The 17,034-nt window shown below is 39.8% G+C and overlaps 1 protein-coding gene across 1 annotated transcript; it reads left to right on the top strand.

Moving 5' to 3' along the window:
* The first annotated feature begins 9,326 nt into the window (after positions 1-9,326).
* smu1a (SMU1 DNA replication regulator and spliceosomal factor a) lies at positions 9,327-16,890 on the top strand. The gene is made up of 12 exons (XM_044204819.1): positions 9,327-9,484; positions 10,693-10,903; positions 11,076-11,228; positions 11,519-11,629; positions 11,856-11,984; positions 12,182-12,301; positions 12,431-12,547; positions 13,631-13,758; positions 13,925-14,051; positions 14,217-14,384; positions 14,710-14,862; positions 15,676-16,890. The coding sequence occupies exons 1-12, from the start codon at positions 9,459-9,461 to the stop codon at positions 15,772-15,774; spliced, it is 1,542 nt and encodes a 513-aa protein (XP_044060754.1). The 5' UTR covers positions 9,327-9,458; the 3' UTR covers positions 15,775-16,890.
* The last annotated feature ends 144 nt before the right edge of the window (positions 16,891-17,034 follow it).

The following is a 17,034-nucleotide window of genomic DNA, read 5'->3' as shown; positions in this document are numbered from 1 at the left end:
TTTTCAGCACCACCTTTATGTGTTTTTCTCTTTTTATTTGTCCATCTTGCTCCACTCAAGTATTTATCGATGTAATGTGATCCTATAACAGAGATGGGAAAGGGGTGGGGCCCAGGAAAAGTTAGAATCAACTGGACCAAAAGTAATTGGCTGGGAGAGAGAGGCTGACAGATATGATACCCAACCACAGTGGGCAGGCTGCTTCGTAATTAAAGATGCATCTCTTGTTTTTGTATCATTTTGGCACTCTGTTTTTGCAAATGCGCTGTTAATGAAGACACAGAGCCCAAAGACTGGGCGAGGGGTATAAGGATGTGACAAAAAACCAAAACAAAACAGTTGTGTCACTCCAAAAGGCATGTCGGCCCCCCGGGAAAGTGCCCGGATGGCCAGTCAGAAGGCCAGTCCAGCCCTGCTGATAGAGAAGCATCATATGAAAATGTTTAAAAAGAGACATAAAATGACATTTATGGACCTCCAGCAATGACCAACAGGCCGTTGTAAGTACTGCTTCAGTACTGAGGACACAAACCAAAAAGGTCAGGGACCACTGATTTAATGTATGTAGCACATAAACACATTGCAGTCTTACATTAAGAAGAAAAGAGAGACTCGTTAGCAGCCCCTAGAGGCTGTAATGTCAATCACACCCCGCAAGAGCAAAGTATTCAATGGGTTCCTAGAGTGTTATCAGTTGTGGATTAAAAATGTATAGTTTGCACAGAGGGTGGCACTAGAGGAATGACCACCTCAGCATACATGTGCTATGTAAATATCCTGGAAATCTCCCTTAAATTTTCAAGAAAATTGAAAGGTTATTTGTTTATGTGTGATTCACTTGATAAGATTTGATATTGATATGCCATGTGATCGACTGACAACCCTGCCAGGATGCACCCCATCTCTCGGTAAATGTGCTTTGGGACGTTAGGAAGTTCCAGCTACCTGCAAACCAGCAAAGGATAAGTAGGTATAGGAAATGGATGTTAGGATTCATCCCTTAGGGACCATGAATATTCAAAATAAATTCCACTGTAGTCTGGACAGTAGTTGTTGAGATATGAGATAAACCAATTTTATAGATAATTATGTGATAATTAAAGATAATAGTGCCTGCAATACCTGTTAAGGGGGCTAGATAACAGGACAAACTTAATTTTGTATTTCCTATTATGTATATGTGGTTTAAGGAGCTGCATGTACATTCATCATGATATCCCTGATAAATATTATATTCTAAAAAACAGATGGCAGGAACATTATTAATCCAGATAAGTTTTTTCCCGACCTTTCCTTTGCACACTGGAATGTAAATGAGCTAACGTAGAGTACAAGAACTTGGTAACAAATGTTAAATATGTGTTAGGGACAATGTTCATGTTTTTCACAAATGGTATGGTCACAGTGTGTATTCTTGGTACTGACACTCCTTTGAGTTTTATATGGCTAAAAATAAGACTTCAAGTCATTTCATCTTGACGGACAGTAATTATATCCCATCATATCATGCTTCATAAATCATAAATTTAAAATGCTGATATAAAAAAGGCCATCCAACTCTCATTATCAGGCTGTGACCTTTACAAATGGGTTATTCCCTTACTTTCATTCAATTGTGACATCCAGGTCCATTCATATAGAGACAAAATGCCATTGAAAAAGTAATATAACACAGAGTGGTGCTATAGAACAGATGAGGAGAGGCAGTGACATTTCAAATTTCTTTTTCCATTTCTGCAGTCGACCAAAACCCATGAGTGATTTTCAGCCTGATCCAATACTTGAAAAGGAACCATGCATGCCATTCCTGTCTCTACAGATGACAAGTGCCATGGGGCACGGTGACAGTCCATGGCCCATTATTTCAGTTTGAAACCGGCTCCATGCTGGGATATGCTCTTGTGGAACAGTGAAAATAGCCTCAGTCAGCAAAGAATGAAATCTCGAGGACTGCCTTTCAAAACCAACGGGGACTCGGAGGCCAAGTGGACAGTTGACACATATGCTAACATGCTACAAAAAAATCAGTGTGTACTTCAGGAAGGGGCCTAGGGATTTGAAGAATAAGGCAACATTTCTACTGATTAGTTAAATACTTCAAAATGTCTGTATTTTGGTCTTTTTCATGGCTTGTGTGTGTTTAAGAGGGACAGAATGCAAATGATATCTCCTGCACATTAGCTTGTTTCTGATGAAGTGCACTTATGTCTTTGTTTGAGTGTTTATATCCCATCAACTAGCTTTGTTCCACTCCAACAGCACACGTTAATTAAAACACCACGGATGAATTTCTTCTATTATTGGATTCTCTCTGCTGGCGAGTATCCCAAATGTGTCTGAGTCCCCTTGCACTTCATGCGTTGGTGCAGCTCAGTGCAATGAGTTGGGACTGTACAGGAGAAAACAATGATGGTAATCCTTAACAAAAGACAGGAAAATTGGACCTGAATATGTTGTCCTCCTCCCCTTAGGACTGCATTTCCTTCAGCAGGAACTGACAGAAGATGGATTTACTTATTAGCGTGCCTGTGCATGCCAATGAGCGAGACACAGGGAATCAATAACTCCCCAGGCAGAGTGTGCGGGCCATTCAAATGCACGGTCAAGCCAGGTCACAAACGAGGCCATCGCTCCAGTAAAAGTATCTGCATTCCTTCTGCTGTATAAATTATTAGACAGTTACTAAGAAAATTACCACATTAATTAACTGCAAATAGCTTCCCTTTGTCTTCTGTGTGTTGCATTATAACCTCATTTCAACCTGCCGGATCTGCCAACTGTGAGCTCTGTTGAATGGGTTTCTGAACACAATTAGGTTTTAATTGTGAGCCTCAATAAAATGATCAGAGCATTTTTGTGGCTCTGCACCTTGGAGGATTTTACACTGTCATATAAGGAATGTGCTTCTCTAAAGGTTAGAGAAGGTTGTCAGTTTGATTCTTGAGACTGGTTGGAACATTAGAGCAAGAAAGGCAAACATGTTACTGTTTCCTTCAACAGTGGAGCGGCTTAGTGAGTGCTTAGTATGTTTTCATGATCTGTGAGAAATCCTCACTTGTCTTCATACCAAACATAAAAGTGTACATAGTTTGCGTGAGGTAGATCATAAAATAAAGAGCATTACATCTTCATTTTATGCTTTGGAGCAGCTAACTAGAATGTTAAAGGTCAAATTGTGGATTATGATCCTTTAACCTATGATCCTCCATCCCTTCTGATTCTACCCTGCTTGAAATTTTCCCTGGTTGGATTAAAGGACCTGCACATTTGGTGTGAAAGCCTTGTCAAACTCTGAAAGAATGCAGTCTTTAGATGCAAATATTTTACATCTAAGCTCTTTTTTTATTCTTCACACAACTACTTCTGTAACTTTTTATGTGCTCAACACCGTGAATGTTTTAAAGGAGAGTGTCCCGTCGTCACACCACGACTACAAAGACATGCAAAGGACGCAGAGTTCTTAGCGAGAGATCTGGGAGTCAGTGGGATTCAGCCATGTCATGTGACATAACTTAACATCTAACATATTTATTTTAACCCAAGCCATGATCTTTTCCTAAACCTAACAAAGTAGTTTTGGTGCCTAAACCTAACCAAACTGTGACTGTCTGAAAATGTTAACGATTATTATTGTTACCATGACAACAAAGGTCGTTTTGGGAGTCATTGACAAACGAGCTACTCTGTCATTTAGGTATGAGGATGTGTTGAGACAACACATGTATGGCCTAGGTCATTTGAAGCTTACTGAGGCCTTAAGAATTGCATCAAAGTAATGATGATTTTTTTTTTGCTGCTTCCAATAAAAATAAAAGGAGTCAGAAACCTTTGAAACTATAAGACCGTGTAGTCCCTCATTCGTCCAGGAGTGTTCTATCGTAGAAAAGGTTTCGTCGTAGTCATCTGGACACTGTTTTCAGAATCAAGACGTTTCGGCTCCCATCCGGAAGTCATTCTCAATTGTGAAAAAATTTAATTCCCGTCCCATTTTTTTTTTTCACAATTGAGAATGACTTCCGGATGGGAGCCAAACGTCTTGATTCTGAAAACAGTGTCCAGATGACTACGACTGAAGCTTAAGCTTTAAGTCCCAACACTACTCTTTCTTTCTAACTCATAATGCCTGCAACTACAGACTGTCATGCAAGCTTTTACTGCACCTTCAACAACTAAGCACTGGCTGATATTTCACACCTCAAAGTTTATCATAGCCATTGAGACCCTCCAAAAAACCTTCAAAAGTTTCCAAAAGCATGTCTTTCATACCCACGCCAGCTGAAAAGATTCTGGTATGTTGTATGAATGTCCATAAAGCCCTCCAGTGAATTCCTTAACAACCTGACAAAAAGAACGCCTCAAGTTGTAGATGTCAGACTTACACGAATGCAGGCGCTGGAACAAGCAGAGATAGACCAATAATTGAAAAGAGAGAGCTTATCCCACTCAAAACCATCCACTTGTGTCAGCACTTTCTTGTGTTTTTTTTTTTTTTCTGTAAATACAGCACAGCCCTGGGAGGTTTTCAGCTAAGGAGAGGCAGCTGCATTCACCCGGGAAGTGGATAGCTTCTATTTACATTATACCGGGAAGAAACGTGCCCTGCTGCATACCTCTCTTATCCAGACTGCTCAGGGACTAACATATATCAGTTCACATGTGTGCTGCCTGGTACACCGCCTTACCAACACAATCCCATTTCCAGCTCAGTGCTTTATCACCTTGATGACCTGTAATTTATCGTGCTCCAATGCAAGCTGCTACGGCATGAACGAACCCAATTCTATGTCTCCGTATGGGTTTGTGCACCTCCTCTCCAGCAAACTGAATACATTTCTGTAGCTACAGTGTGACTCCTTATTCCTGTTTTTGTGTCAAGAAGATTGAGAAAATCAATAAAGCTTTCTCAATGAGTCCCTTTTTGGTTTTCTAATGCGTCCATTGAGAATAATGGACATGCCAATAGGACTGACGCTCCTCCGCCTGGATGATAACCGCCTCACCCCACCACCACTACCACCCTCAATCATCAATACCTCTCACAAACACATGCTCACAAACACACACCTCCCACCCCCTACCACTCGTGACTTGAGGGCTGACTGACTGGCGGAGAAATCAGCCATTATCAAGGAGTTGTGAGTAGCTTCTCGGCAGCAAATTAATGGACCCTTGTTCATTGTGTTTGGCCACAGGGTACACTCAAGGGCAAAGCTCTTAAAGAGACATAAACAAAACCAAACAAAGCAATGAGGCTTTGTCGTCTGATTTAGCTGTTTTTATTCAGTTTTTGTTTGTGATGTTCACTGCATCAGCTGGTTTCTGTGAAATGAGCATGGTATGAAAATGCAAATAACCATTTAACTTTCATGCTCCGTGCAAGTTCCCATAAAAGAGACATAATAGAAAATAGGAATATGGGAATGGTATGATGGGTGGATGTTTCTGCCTTCAAGTCCAACAAATGAGATTTCAATTTCCAGCTCATGCTAAGATTAGACTGGTGTGTATCCTCCTCCAGCAGCTTGCTTTTTGTCTGTTTATCTGTCTCCATCAGAAAAACAACAGCATTGGTCATGTGTTCCAGTGTTTAAAATGAGGAATGTGTGCCCATTCCTTCCAAGCAGCCTCTTGCAGTTGTGCAAGTAATGACTGTCCCCTCTCAGTTAAACGTTAAACCATCATGAATGAGCATACAAAGTGTCTGACTTTGACACCAAAGACCACAGTTTGCGTCCCATCTCGTACGAACAGTCAACAATGTTTTCTTGTAATCCAGAAGGAGAACCTTAAGCCAGTACTGTAGCCACTTGTTTTAACTTAATCAAACCTTAACCACAGAGGTTGCAAAGCAGAGTTCATTTGTGTTGATTCTGGCTATGGAGTTGCTTTGTAAGGCACTGAAAAAAATTCCTATTTTGCTGTTGAGATGCGAGGATTTTTTGAAGTCTTTAATTCATCAAGAAGACCCCTCCAATGGGCAGCTCACCAACTTACAGAATGGAATAGGGCTGCAGAGCTTTTGGAGTAAAATCCAGGTTAATTAATGACCCCATTTCAAGTATGCCCTGTTAAAAATTGGTCTCAAGCTTTCTATTGCAGCCACATGTTTTTGTTCACAGATTAAGCTTACCTCACTTAACCATGACCAAAAATTTGCCCAAACCTTAACCTCAATGCTGTACACTTGAGTAAGGTAAGATACGTAATACTCCACTCTAGCTGTTCACAGCATACAACTCAATTCACACTGCATGTGAAAGTGCCCCAGTTCATGTTTTTTCTTCCGTCATGTAACATACAGTTGATCTGATGCCTTCAAGTCCAACAATCCAACAATTAGTGTGAACTGGAAAATGCTGCATTAATTATCATTTTTTTTGTCTGATCTGGATCATGACTCTAACATCTAACATCTAATCCTGAGTCAATCCATCAATATCAGTTTTTTGGTATCTGCATCTCAGTGTTTGGTAATGTGCAGAGTTTAGCTGAAAAGCAGCATGCATGCAAAGCATCTTTGCTGTTCAAATCTCAGAAAAGCCAATCCATCCTACTCCAACAGCACACCTGTAATCCCCTCTTTAGCTGACAAGACATTGCAAAATTCTTATCTGGTTTTATCCCCTTTAAAAAGTAATGCCACTGAATCTCAGCTATGACAGCAGGCATTCCTATTTCCCATGAGAGTTTGTTTGCATTTCTTTGTAATAATTGGCACACTCCAAGTGTCTGAGTGCACTACCTTCTCTCAAAACAAGTAATCATTACATTCAAATCCTTCTTATGTCATGTCAGTACTGAATTTTGTATGAAACCTACAACCCAGCATACTAATAGATTTTTCTAACTCACACCTGCAATGCCTTTACTTGCCTATAGACTCAATTATTTTGTGTTTTCATTAAAACTGGTTCTCCCCTCTTATTTTTTTTTCTCAGTCCTGATGAGCATTTCCTAAAGCGCATGCTGTTTCTATATTGAGCAAACACAAAACAAATATAATGATGTAACAACTGTGTGTACATTTCTGTCAACAGTTTGGTATTTAAGGGCATACTACAAATTCAGAATGGAGTAAAATTTGAGAAAGTGGAGCAGCTGTCTGATGTCACAATAAGAGTTGTAATCTGGACTTCCTCCTGTCATAGGATCCTATCCAGATCACAGACAGTGTTCTCGCTTTCTGGAAAAACGGCCTCTTATGACAGATCCAGCCCAGCACAAATCCCTGGGTGCTCTTCCACTTCCACTTCTTCCTCACCCTCATCATCCTTTCCCTTTGCCTGACTCTGCAGTGTTCAATTCATCTCTTAAACAAGTTGCCCTTGGCTCTATGCCTTGATTTGTTATTAATGTCAGAGCTGTGAGTATTCAGTGTGACCAAGTGGTCATTTCAGTTTAGCATTTTAAATGGTTTCCATGAGAACACAAGAGATTGGGATTGTGTGGATCGTGCCAAAAATGCAGCATTTTCTGTAGTGTTTTGCAAAAAATGTGATTCAGATGCAGATAAATGCTTATATTTTCCAGAATAGTTAACAGGGTTTACTTCATGAATAACAGGATTTGGTCATTTTGACCAGAGAGTAAACAAATGACACACCTAGTAGTCTTTTAATGCCAAACATTTATTCATAGCACCGTCCTCCATCGCTGAGCAGGTGGAATTTATGTGTGTTTGTTCTCACAAAGTGTTAGTTTCCTTCCTGACAGACCAAAGAAAGGCTAAATTTCTTTGTGGTGATAATGTGTTCTAATTATGATGGAAAGGGTAACTTCATTTCACACTGGGAATGGCAACTAACATAAATTTATAATTTTCTTTGTTTTTCTCAGAAAGGATGAAGTGATTACATTACAGCCTTTTGTGCCGCTGTCATTCTTCCAGTGTGGTGGTGTCTCCCTCAATGGTAAGCATTCTCCTAACAGCCTCTGCTTTGTCATGCCAGAAGATGGCAAAATTAAATTGACGTCTTTCTTCTGCTCTTCTGTTAATATATTCAGAATTACTGCGGTGTTGATGGTATTGTGTGAAAACACCACTCCTCCCCTCTCCATCTGCAAAGGCAAATGAAACCAAACGAGGTCTGCTGTATTCTTGGTGCCAAATTCATTTCCACTGTGGATGAGGCTCACAGTGGGATTGTGTCATGATTGCCCAAAACAATCAAACCAGGATAGCGAGCTGCAAACTGAAGTGGTGCTGCACTGAGCATCATCATCATCATAACCTTGAAAGACCTTCACTGGCAGAGAGAAGAGAGTCAAGAGGACCTCTGAGCCATAGCTATGCAGATAGCGCCCTCTGTTGATCATCCCAGAGAACAAGTAATGGCATTAAAGCAGATTGGGATGGCTGTGCACATTAATGCTTATGATGAGCATGAAAGACTCAAAACAATCACATTATAGTCCCAGGGGACACAAACATATCTATGCTTTGACTTCATGTATAAGGAGGTTGGACAAAAACCAGTTCAATGAAACCAATATAGACAAAATAGCAATCCTGATATATTCTCTTGTTCAGCTAGTTTGTTTCTAACAGAAGACTAATCCTGCTGGTGTCCATTGGAGCCTCTTCAAGGACCCTTGTTGTTCCCTGGACTCCATTTTAAGAATAACTGATCTTAGGTGTATATTAAATCTACTATACAACCAATATGAAAGCTTATTATTGTGGATGAATGAATGGATGGAGTTGAATTAAACTGAATATAACTGGAGAGACTGTGAACATATTGGTAGAAGGATGCTGAGGTTGGAGCTGCCAGGTAGGAGGTCTAGAGGAAGACCAAAGAGGAGATTTATGGATGTAGTGAGAGAGGACATGAAGTTAATTGGTGTGAGTGAAGAGGATGCAGAGGACAAGGTTAGATGGAGGCACATGATTCGCTGTGGCGACCCCTGAAAGGGAACAGCCGAAAGGAAAAGAAAGATAACTGACCTCAAGTGAAACAAATTGACACATAAAATACACATATAGACGCATTAAATTATACTTAATATAGAAGGAAACTTACTAACTTCTTGACATGAGAACAATATCATATCCTAGACTGCAATCAACACTTCACAGTCTCAGTAAAAAATTAAAAGGCTTTTCAGAAGGAAGTAGGGTGAAAGGCTGGTGCACTGGGTAACATCGCATTGTACAGATGATGCTTTTGTTTCCTCCTCCTGTTCAACATTTCTGTGTAGAGCGACATTGTAGTATAAACCTGCCTTCAATTTTTTGGGACATTTTGAGATCATTTTTGTACGTCAGCTAGATTTATTTTTTTTCTATTTAACTGTCAATTTTGTTACTATCACAAATTCAGAGGTAGTAGAATGAATGTTTTATTTTGAAGATCCGGGACTCCTCCCAGTACTTCCGTGTTTGAGTCTGTCCTGCGTGTTTCTTGCTTTTGCTGCAGACTCAGGAGTATCTTGTGGCTACTGTTTTGAGATAAATAATGTCTTTGGAGGTGGAATCCGCAGAGTAAGTAGTCCAGTTAATTACTCTTAAACCCGGGTAATTTCTATGATACATCGCCTGCTAATAACTCCACATTTGATCATATTTTCTGCCAACGAGGCCTGCCTCATTCTTTGCTGTAGTCCACTAGCGTTATCGGGCTAAGCTAAGCTAACAAGCTAACTTACAGGCATCTCCATTGATGTCATTTGCTCTTTTTTTTTTACCGAAGTGACGGTAATATCAGTCTGACGTGTCGCTCTGCTATTTAAAGCATTAAATTACATCACTTTGTATTTTCAGTACTTCTGTATGGAGTAAACAATTGAAAGATATGTGAGTTAGAATAAGTTAGCATGAGCTAACGTTACACTGCCAGTTGCCACAGATTCTGTTCTGACCTGGGAGGTAATTAAGTTATTCAAACTTATTTGAATAAACAAAATTATTAAAGTGACTTACTTTGTTGTCATACTAAATGTGCCTCATTTACTATCAGTATCTGTGCTTCTTACCTAAGTAGCGTTTACTATGTTGTATATTTACATCAAAGGGTATTTCAACAGTCCGGGTAGCTATAACGTTAGCGTTAGCTCTTAAGTCATTTATTTAACTGCTGCAATATCAGCATCAGGGCAGCAGGGTGGTCTGGCAGTTAGTCATTTCTCAACTGAAATGTCTGTTTCAAAACGTTTGTTGGCAAATATTCTCCCTGCTGATGTGTCCATGAGCAAGATACCTGATTGCTACTAGAGCCCGATGTTTGAGGTTGATATCAGCAGCCTATTTAATTCAAAATCCTCCAACAAACTATTGGCCGATATTCTTGTTTTCTTTTTAACATACATGTAACTTATAGCAAAAAAAAAAAAAAAGTCGGGACATTTTACTTCTAAAAAATAAACAAACTGTATTTAATAGGGACATTGTTTCTATATTGCCACAAACCTATCTGGCATTTCTGTACTGCAGATAATCTGTGATAAGATAATATTCGCTGATAATATTGGCCTCCTGAGTTATCAGTGGGGCACTAACTTCTACCACCAGTGATGTTCCTAACCACTTGCTTCACTTCGGAGGTGGCAAGAGGAAAACAAATGTCCCAAAGTCAATTGATTGTTATTTATATTGCTATTGTTAAATGATCCACTAACTATTACTCCTTATTCAACATATTGTAATTTGTTCTTGCAATATTTGTTTATCCAAATGACTTGTGTTTTCCACAGCGTGATCCGTCTGATTATGCAGTACTTAAAGGAAAATAATCTGCACCGGACTCTGGCCACCCTGCAGGAGGAGACCACAGTGTCTCTGAACACTGTGGACAGTATAGAGAGCTTTGTGGCAGACATAAACAGCGGCCACTGGGATACTGTCCTGCAAGCCATCCAGTCCCTCAAGTTGCCAGATAAGACCCTGATAGACCTTTATGAACAGGTGAGGTTTGGATAAATTGTGGTTTACAGCTTATCTCATTGTCAACTTTATATTGTGCTTATTCAGGGTTTTGTCCACATGTCCACAGATCTTTCTGTGAAAAGAACTTGGTGGATCACGCCTGAAGTCACGTTTTCTCTGAGTCTGAATGTCTATGTTTTTTCCTGACCAGGTGGTGTTAGAGCTGATCGAGTTGAGAGAGTTGGGTGCAGCCCGTTCACTCCTCAGGCAGACCGACCCCATGATCATGCTGAAACAGACGCAGCCAGAGAGATACATCCACCTGGAGAACCTGCTGGCTCGCTCTTACTTCGATCCCAGAGAGGTGAGTCCAAACCAAACGTGTAACAAGATGCAGTCTTTGTTCATTCATGTTCGTCCATCCATCCATCCATCCAATAATTTTAGGATCAGTTGGTCTGGCTGGTCATGGCTTCCAAATACCTAAGACCCTTCATCAGAGACACATGTTCATTATTGAGCATTATTTAAGAGTGACTCCTTTCGCTAAATACTGTTTAATAGGATTATCCATCCTCACAAGAACAATAGATAGAAATGTAATATAATTCCTTTTGTGTGGAGTTTCTGATGTTTGTGTTTTTTGTTGTCTAGGCGTACCCAGATGGCAGCAGTAAGGAGAAGCGTCGGGCGGCCATTGCCCAGGCCCTGGCAGGGGAGGTCAGTGTGGTGCCACCCTCTCGTCTCATGGCTCTGCTCGGACAGGTAAGTGATCTAGAAACCTGCAGGTGTATGAGAGTCATTCCTCAATACGAGACTCACCATAAAATAACTCATAACTTGCATCTTAATCCTGACATATTTGCAACACATGTACATTGTTGTGTCTCTTGATTCATATTCCCCATACATACAAACATACAAGTTATGCTGCCATCCAAATAAAGTGCTGATGATGATTTAGTTCACTGTCTACATTCTCCTCCTTCAGTCTCTGAAGTGGCAGCAGCATCAGGGCCTGCTGCCTCCTGGTATGACTATCGACTTGTTCAGGGGTAAAGCTGCTGTTAAAGATGTGGAGGAGGAGCGCTTCCCCACCCAGCTCTGCAGACACATCAAGGTACCCACACTGTCCCAAAGTATGTGTCATAGAAAGCAACATTAATGGGCTGTTTCACTGTTCTAAACTGTGCATTCAGCCAAGCATACTGTCATTTTAAGTTTACACATCCAAAAACTACGTAAAATTTCATCGCTTTCATCACATAACACATTTTAAGTATTCTTATGTGACTTTTTTTTTTCTTCCCTGCACAGTTTGGACAGAAATCTCATGTGGAGTGTTCCCGATTCTCTCCTGATGGTCAGTACCTGGTCACTGGATCTGTGGACGGCTTTATCGAGGTCTGGAACTTCACCACCGGAAAAATCAGAAAGGTAGCTTTTGCAAAATAATTGCACATAAGCCAGATTTACTGTCTGGTTGAATATAACACTACATTTACACTTAACATTTCAAAATGACTTCTGCTGACTTGCAATAATTGTATGCATTGTGTCCTACAGGATCTGAAGTACCAGGCTCAGGATAACTTCATGATGATGGACGATGCAGTGTTGTGTATGGGCTTCAGTCGAGACACAGAGATGTTGGCCACCGGAGCCCAGGATGGAAAGATCAAGGTGAAACATTACTTAAATTTCTCTTATTGCTCTTACATCCTTTGTTACTTTTACAACTAAAGTTTGCTAAGCAGGTTCTTCCCCTAGCACAGATGGATTATAGTGCTCTTTCTTAAAAAAATTGTACACACCAATTATCAGCCTATGCGGAGCTGGGTTATGGTTGGTGAAAAAACATGAAAACATCCTTGTTGTAATGCTGAGCACAATGCATGGTATGGTTTTTGATGAGGTGTGAAAGGCTCTAAAGTCAGAGAGAAATGAAACTTCCTGTGGGCAGGTAAACCTTGACATTGAAAGTCTCCCAATGTTAATGAAATGTAATTCAGCGAAAGACTCATCCCCCCTGTGGCCATCAAACTCTTTAACTCCTCCCTCTAACATCACTGCAATACTTGAAATATTGTGCAATATTCTCTGTTTAATACTCCTGTGCAATAATCTCTATTTTCTGTTTAATATTCCCTATTTATTGATATTCATTCATACTTATATTACTGCTGTGCAATATCCACCGTCTAATAATCTGGTTAATCTGCTACACTTAACTTGACAGTACTCATTATTGCACTATTGTTACTTATATTATTACGTTGTATTATACTGTACATATCAACCTGTAAATCCACTTTTGTACTTACACTTATTTTAGCTTTTATACTTATATCCACTTTGTACTTAATTTATCTTAGATGTATTATAGTGTATTATATTTTGATTTGCTTAGTACTTCTATCCCTGTGTGCATTGACGTGATAGTGAGCAGCTGTAACAAAAGAGTTTCCCCTCGGGGATCAATAAAGTATTTCTGATTCTGAATTAAAGACTGCGCTGTCCCAGCAGGAATACATTGAGAATCCACTTATTCCCAATGTTCTTCTTTAGCTTTTCTGTTGTACAAAAATATTATGTGTTAACAGATTATTGACAATGAAATATGGGAGTAAAACATTTGTAAAATTGAAAGCCAGTAAACATAATATTTTGTATTTGCATAGTATGAGTTTGAGAGTACTAATGATAGTTGACTGCAGATGCAGTGTGATGTTGCAAAAACAAATTAAAGTTTGTGTGTGTGTTTAGGTGTGGAAGATCCAGAGTGGTCAGTGTCTGAGGAGGTTTGAACGCGCCCACAGTAAAGGAGTAACATGCGTCAGTTTCTGTAAAGACAGCAGCCAGCTCCTCAGTGCCTCCTTCGACCAGACAATCAGGTGAACTCATATCTGACCAAACACGTTTCACCCTTTATTGTTCTTCCAAACTCCAAAAAGACCCAACAGTTAACTATTCTAGTTGATGGTGCACCTGTGCGCTTTACTGAACATCTTTTTTAGGATAATTTTGTGCACATGCATTAAATTCTTCTTTTTGCTTAAGAATCCATGGGCTGAAGTCAGGTAAAACTCTTAAGGAGTTCCGCGGCCACTCCTCATTTGTGAACGAGGCCACCTTCACTCCAGACGGCCACCACATCATCAGCGCTTCCTCGGACGGTACAGTCAAGGTGAGAGAAGCAGCCGCCAAAATAAGACGTCTCTTCGTGACTTTTTCTATTTTTTTGCAACTACACAATAAATATCTGGTATAAATGTGCCTGTACGTATGCTGTGTATCTTTATCCGTGTGTGTCTGACCAGTGTCTCATCTCACTGTGTTCAACCTGCTTCAGGTGTGGAACATGAAGACCACGGAGTGCTCCAACACCTTCAAGCCTCTGGGCACGTCAGCTGGCACCGACATCACAGTCAACAACGTCATCCTGCTGCCCAAGAACCCGGAGCACTTTGTAGTGTGTAACCGCTCCAACACGGTGGTCATCATGAACATGCAGGGACAGGTCAGTTCAAATCATTACTGCACTAAACAATCCAGCAGGAAACCAGTCCACAGTGTTACTCCATACGTGATTTTAGGAGCGACGACAAGTGGCTCATGAGGCGTTACACAAACTGGCTTTGTTTGTTTAGAAGAAATTAATTACTTGTTACATGATTAATTGTCATTTTGTGCTCAAAATGTTTTTTTCCTTAAATACTGAGCAGTAAACATGGAATAGTGTAGGTTTTTTTTAAGGTGTTTGCTTATGAAACTAAACCTGCCTACCTGTCTGCCCTTTTACATACATGCTTTGTTTGAATGCACTTGTGACTCTGGCTGTGCAGATCGTGAGGAGTTTCAGCTCCGGTAAGAGGGAAGGTGGTGACTTCGTGTGCTGCACTCTGTCGCCCCGCGGCGAGTGGATCTACTGCGTGGGTGAAGACTTTGTGCTCTACTGCTTCAGCACCGTCACCGGCAAGCTGGAGAGAACGCTGACGGTACGTTACTGCACTCAGGAGCACAGATCAAAGTGTCCAAAAATATCACAGCTTTTTAACTCCTCTGCTTCTGCTACACGAAGTTCTGACTGTAAAGTTTTGATTGAAGTCTTGAAGGTGAGGGTGAAACTCTTTTGTCTTGCTTATTAAATGACTTGATAAACAAGCATGACACAGAAAAATCTAACCTTTTATGATCTTTGCTGTATGTTGCCAGTTTGTAGAAGAAGACCAAGGCCTGCATAAGTCATGCAACTTTTTGTATCTACTGCGGTTTTGTATCACTTACTTGTTTGTACATCTCATTTGACTCAAGAGCAAGGGACTAAAACTGCCAGGGGTTCAGTTCCTAGCAGGAAATTAACGATTAGTGTAGCTAGAGATGCACACACTAATGGTGAAACTTTGTTTAAAGTGTGAGTGAGTGACAATAATTACCACAAGAAGAATGTTAGGTTCTTGTGTTCTTTTTGTTTTGATGCCCGGCAGTTATTTCAGCATAATTTCCTTTTTATTGCACTTATCTGATTGATCAGTGAAGGTCTGCTGGGGTCAGTCTTTTGTTACTATTAAACATATCTTTCAGTTTACTGGCGACAGCTTCATTGTGCTAGTAACACATCATTGTATAGTTGCTGCAGCTTTGTAACTAGCTTGTAACTTAATTTAATGTTAAATAAAATAATTTCGAGATCAGCATTCTACTAAATTAAAATAGCTATATAATGTCTTTTTTTTTTAGTTTGTCACTATACAGCTTACTTAATTTTAAATGATAGGTTCTTGTTTATATCTTGCTCCTCCTCCCTCCAGGTCCACGAGAAGGATGTGATCGGCATCGCCCACCACCCCCACCAGAACCTCATCGGCACCTACAGTGAGGATGGTCTGCTGAAGCTCTGGAAGCCTTGAGGTGTTGACCCCAAGCTGAGATTGGACGTTCTCACACAGCAGCTGCTCTCCTCACTCTGGACACTGCCCTGCCCATTTTTTTTTTTGTCATTTTACATCACTGGGGAGATCATTGTCTTTCAAATTAATGTGAACTCAAGGTATATATCTTAATGATCTCAATAACACCAACTGCATGCTTTTTGAAAATGTGTACAGGTGTTTTTTAAGGTTTTTGATTTTTTTTTTTTTTTTTTTTTTTTTACATTGTAGCCGTACAGCTGAATATTAGCAACTGATGGCAGTTTGGGTGTTTTGGAGTGTTTGCACAGGAGAGCCTTATTTAGCTGAACCTGTAAGTCTGAAAAACTGTTTCCAGGTCGTCCAACAAAGAAGTGATTTAATGTGTATCTTACAAAGCAACTTCATTTGCTTTTAAGTTTATGCTATTTATGAATTTGTAAGAGTAGCTGTCATGTTGGTTAAGTGGTATATATGATTTTGGGAAGAAACTCTTCAAAATGTAAAGCAGACATACAATTATTACAAATACTCTCTGACTGTTCATTACACATATTAAGAAAGGTGCTTCCCAATTTGTCCAGATTTTGAAAAAAGTCTGTTTCATTCATTCGTCCATGATATTGTTTCAGTTTCAGTTAAAATAAATAAGGTTCTGCTGTTCACCACCTGATTTACAGACATTCAGTAACTTCTTTTTCTTTCAACTTCAGAGAGAGGAGGGGCGTTGTCAGATGTTCGGGACGAGGAGTGTAGATACTAGACTCAGTTCTTGTTTTGAAAAGTCCACTTTTTGTAAATATATTTTTCATTAGCAAATTTGTTTTTTCCAAGAAGACCTGGTTAAATAGTGTTTTGTTGTTTGTGTCTATTTTTTTCTTCTTTTTAAGTTCCAACAAGAATTTAATGACATCACCTCCAAAAATTTTTATATATATTTTGTTTGCTGAAATAATTTAGTTCTTTCAACATGGAGAACCAAATAATACATTCAATTTATTGTTAGGCATTTTTTCCACAGTGAGTACATGCATTTGGAATTAGACTTACCTTAATGGATGTACACATTTCCCACTAATATATCTTGTCTGTGCCATTAAAGCTATTTAACCAGAACAGTGAGCATCTTTAAATTGTGTTTACCTGTGGTGTTGGAGAACCAGAATATGGACAAAATTGAAGTTAATCTGAATTTTTAGAAGAATACAAAAAAGACACAAGATGTCACTACAGCCATTACTAAACATCTTTGTATGGGGA

The sequence above is a fragment of the Siniperca chuatsi genome, linkage group LG8, assembly GCF_020085105.1.
Source record: "Siniperca chuatsi isolate FFG_IHB_CAS linkage group LG8, ASM2008510v1, whole genome shotgun sequence".
NCBI lineage: Eukaryota > Metazoa > Chordata > Actinopteri > Centrarchiformes > Sinipercidae > Siniperca > Siniperca chuatsi.
This window is presented reverse-complemented; position numbering and strand designations above follow the sequence as displayed.

What these genes read in the sequence shown, in the direction of transcription:
- smu1a (XM_044204819.1), top strand. Translation starts at nt 9,459, where the DNA reads ATGTCTTTGGAGGTGGAATCCGCAGA. An exon ending in CTTACTTCGATCCCAGAGAG is followed by an intron (nt 11,229 to 11,518) that starts GTGAGTCCAAAC and finishes TTTGTTGTCTAG; the next exon opens with GCGTACCCAGATGGCAGCAG. An exon ending in CCCAGGATGGAAAGATCAAG is followed by an intron (nt 12,548 to 13,630) that starts GTGAAACATTAC and finishes GTGTGTGTTTAG; the next exon opens with GTGTGGAAGATCCAGAGTGG.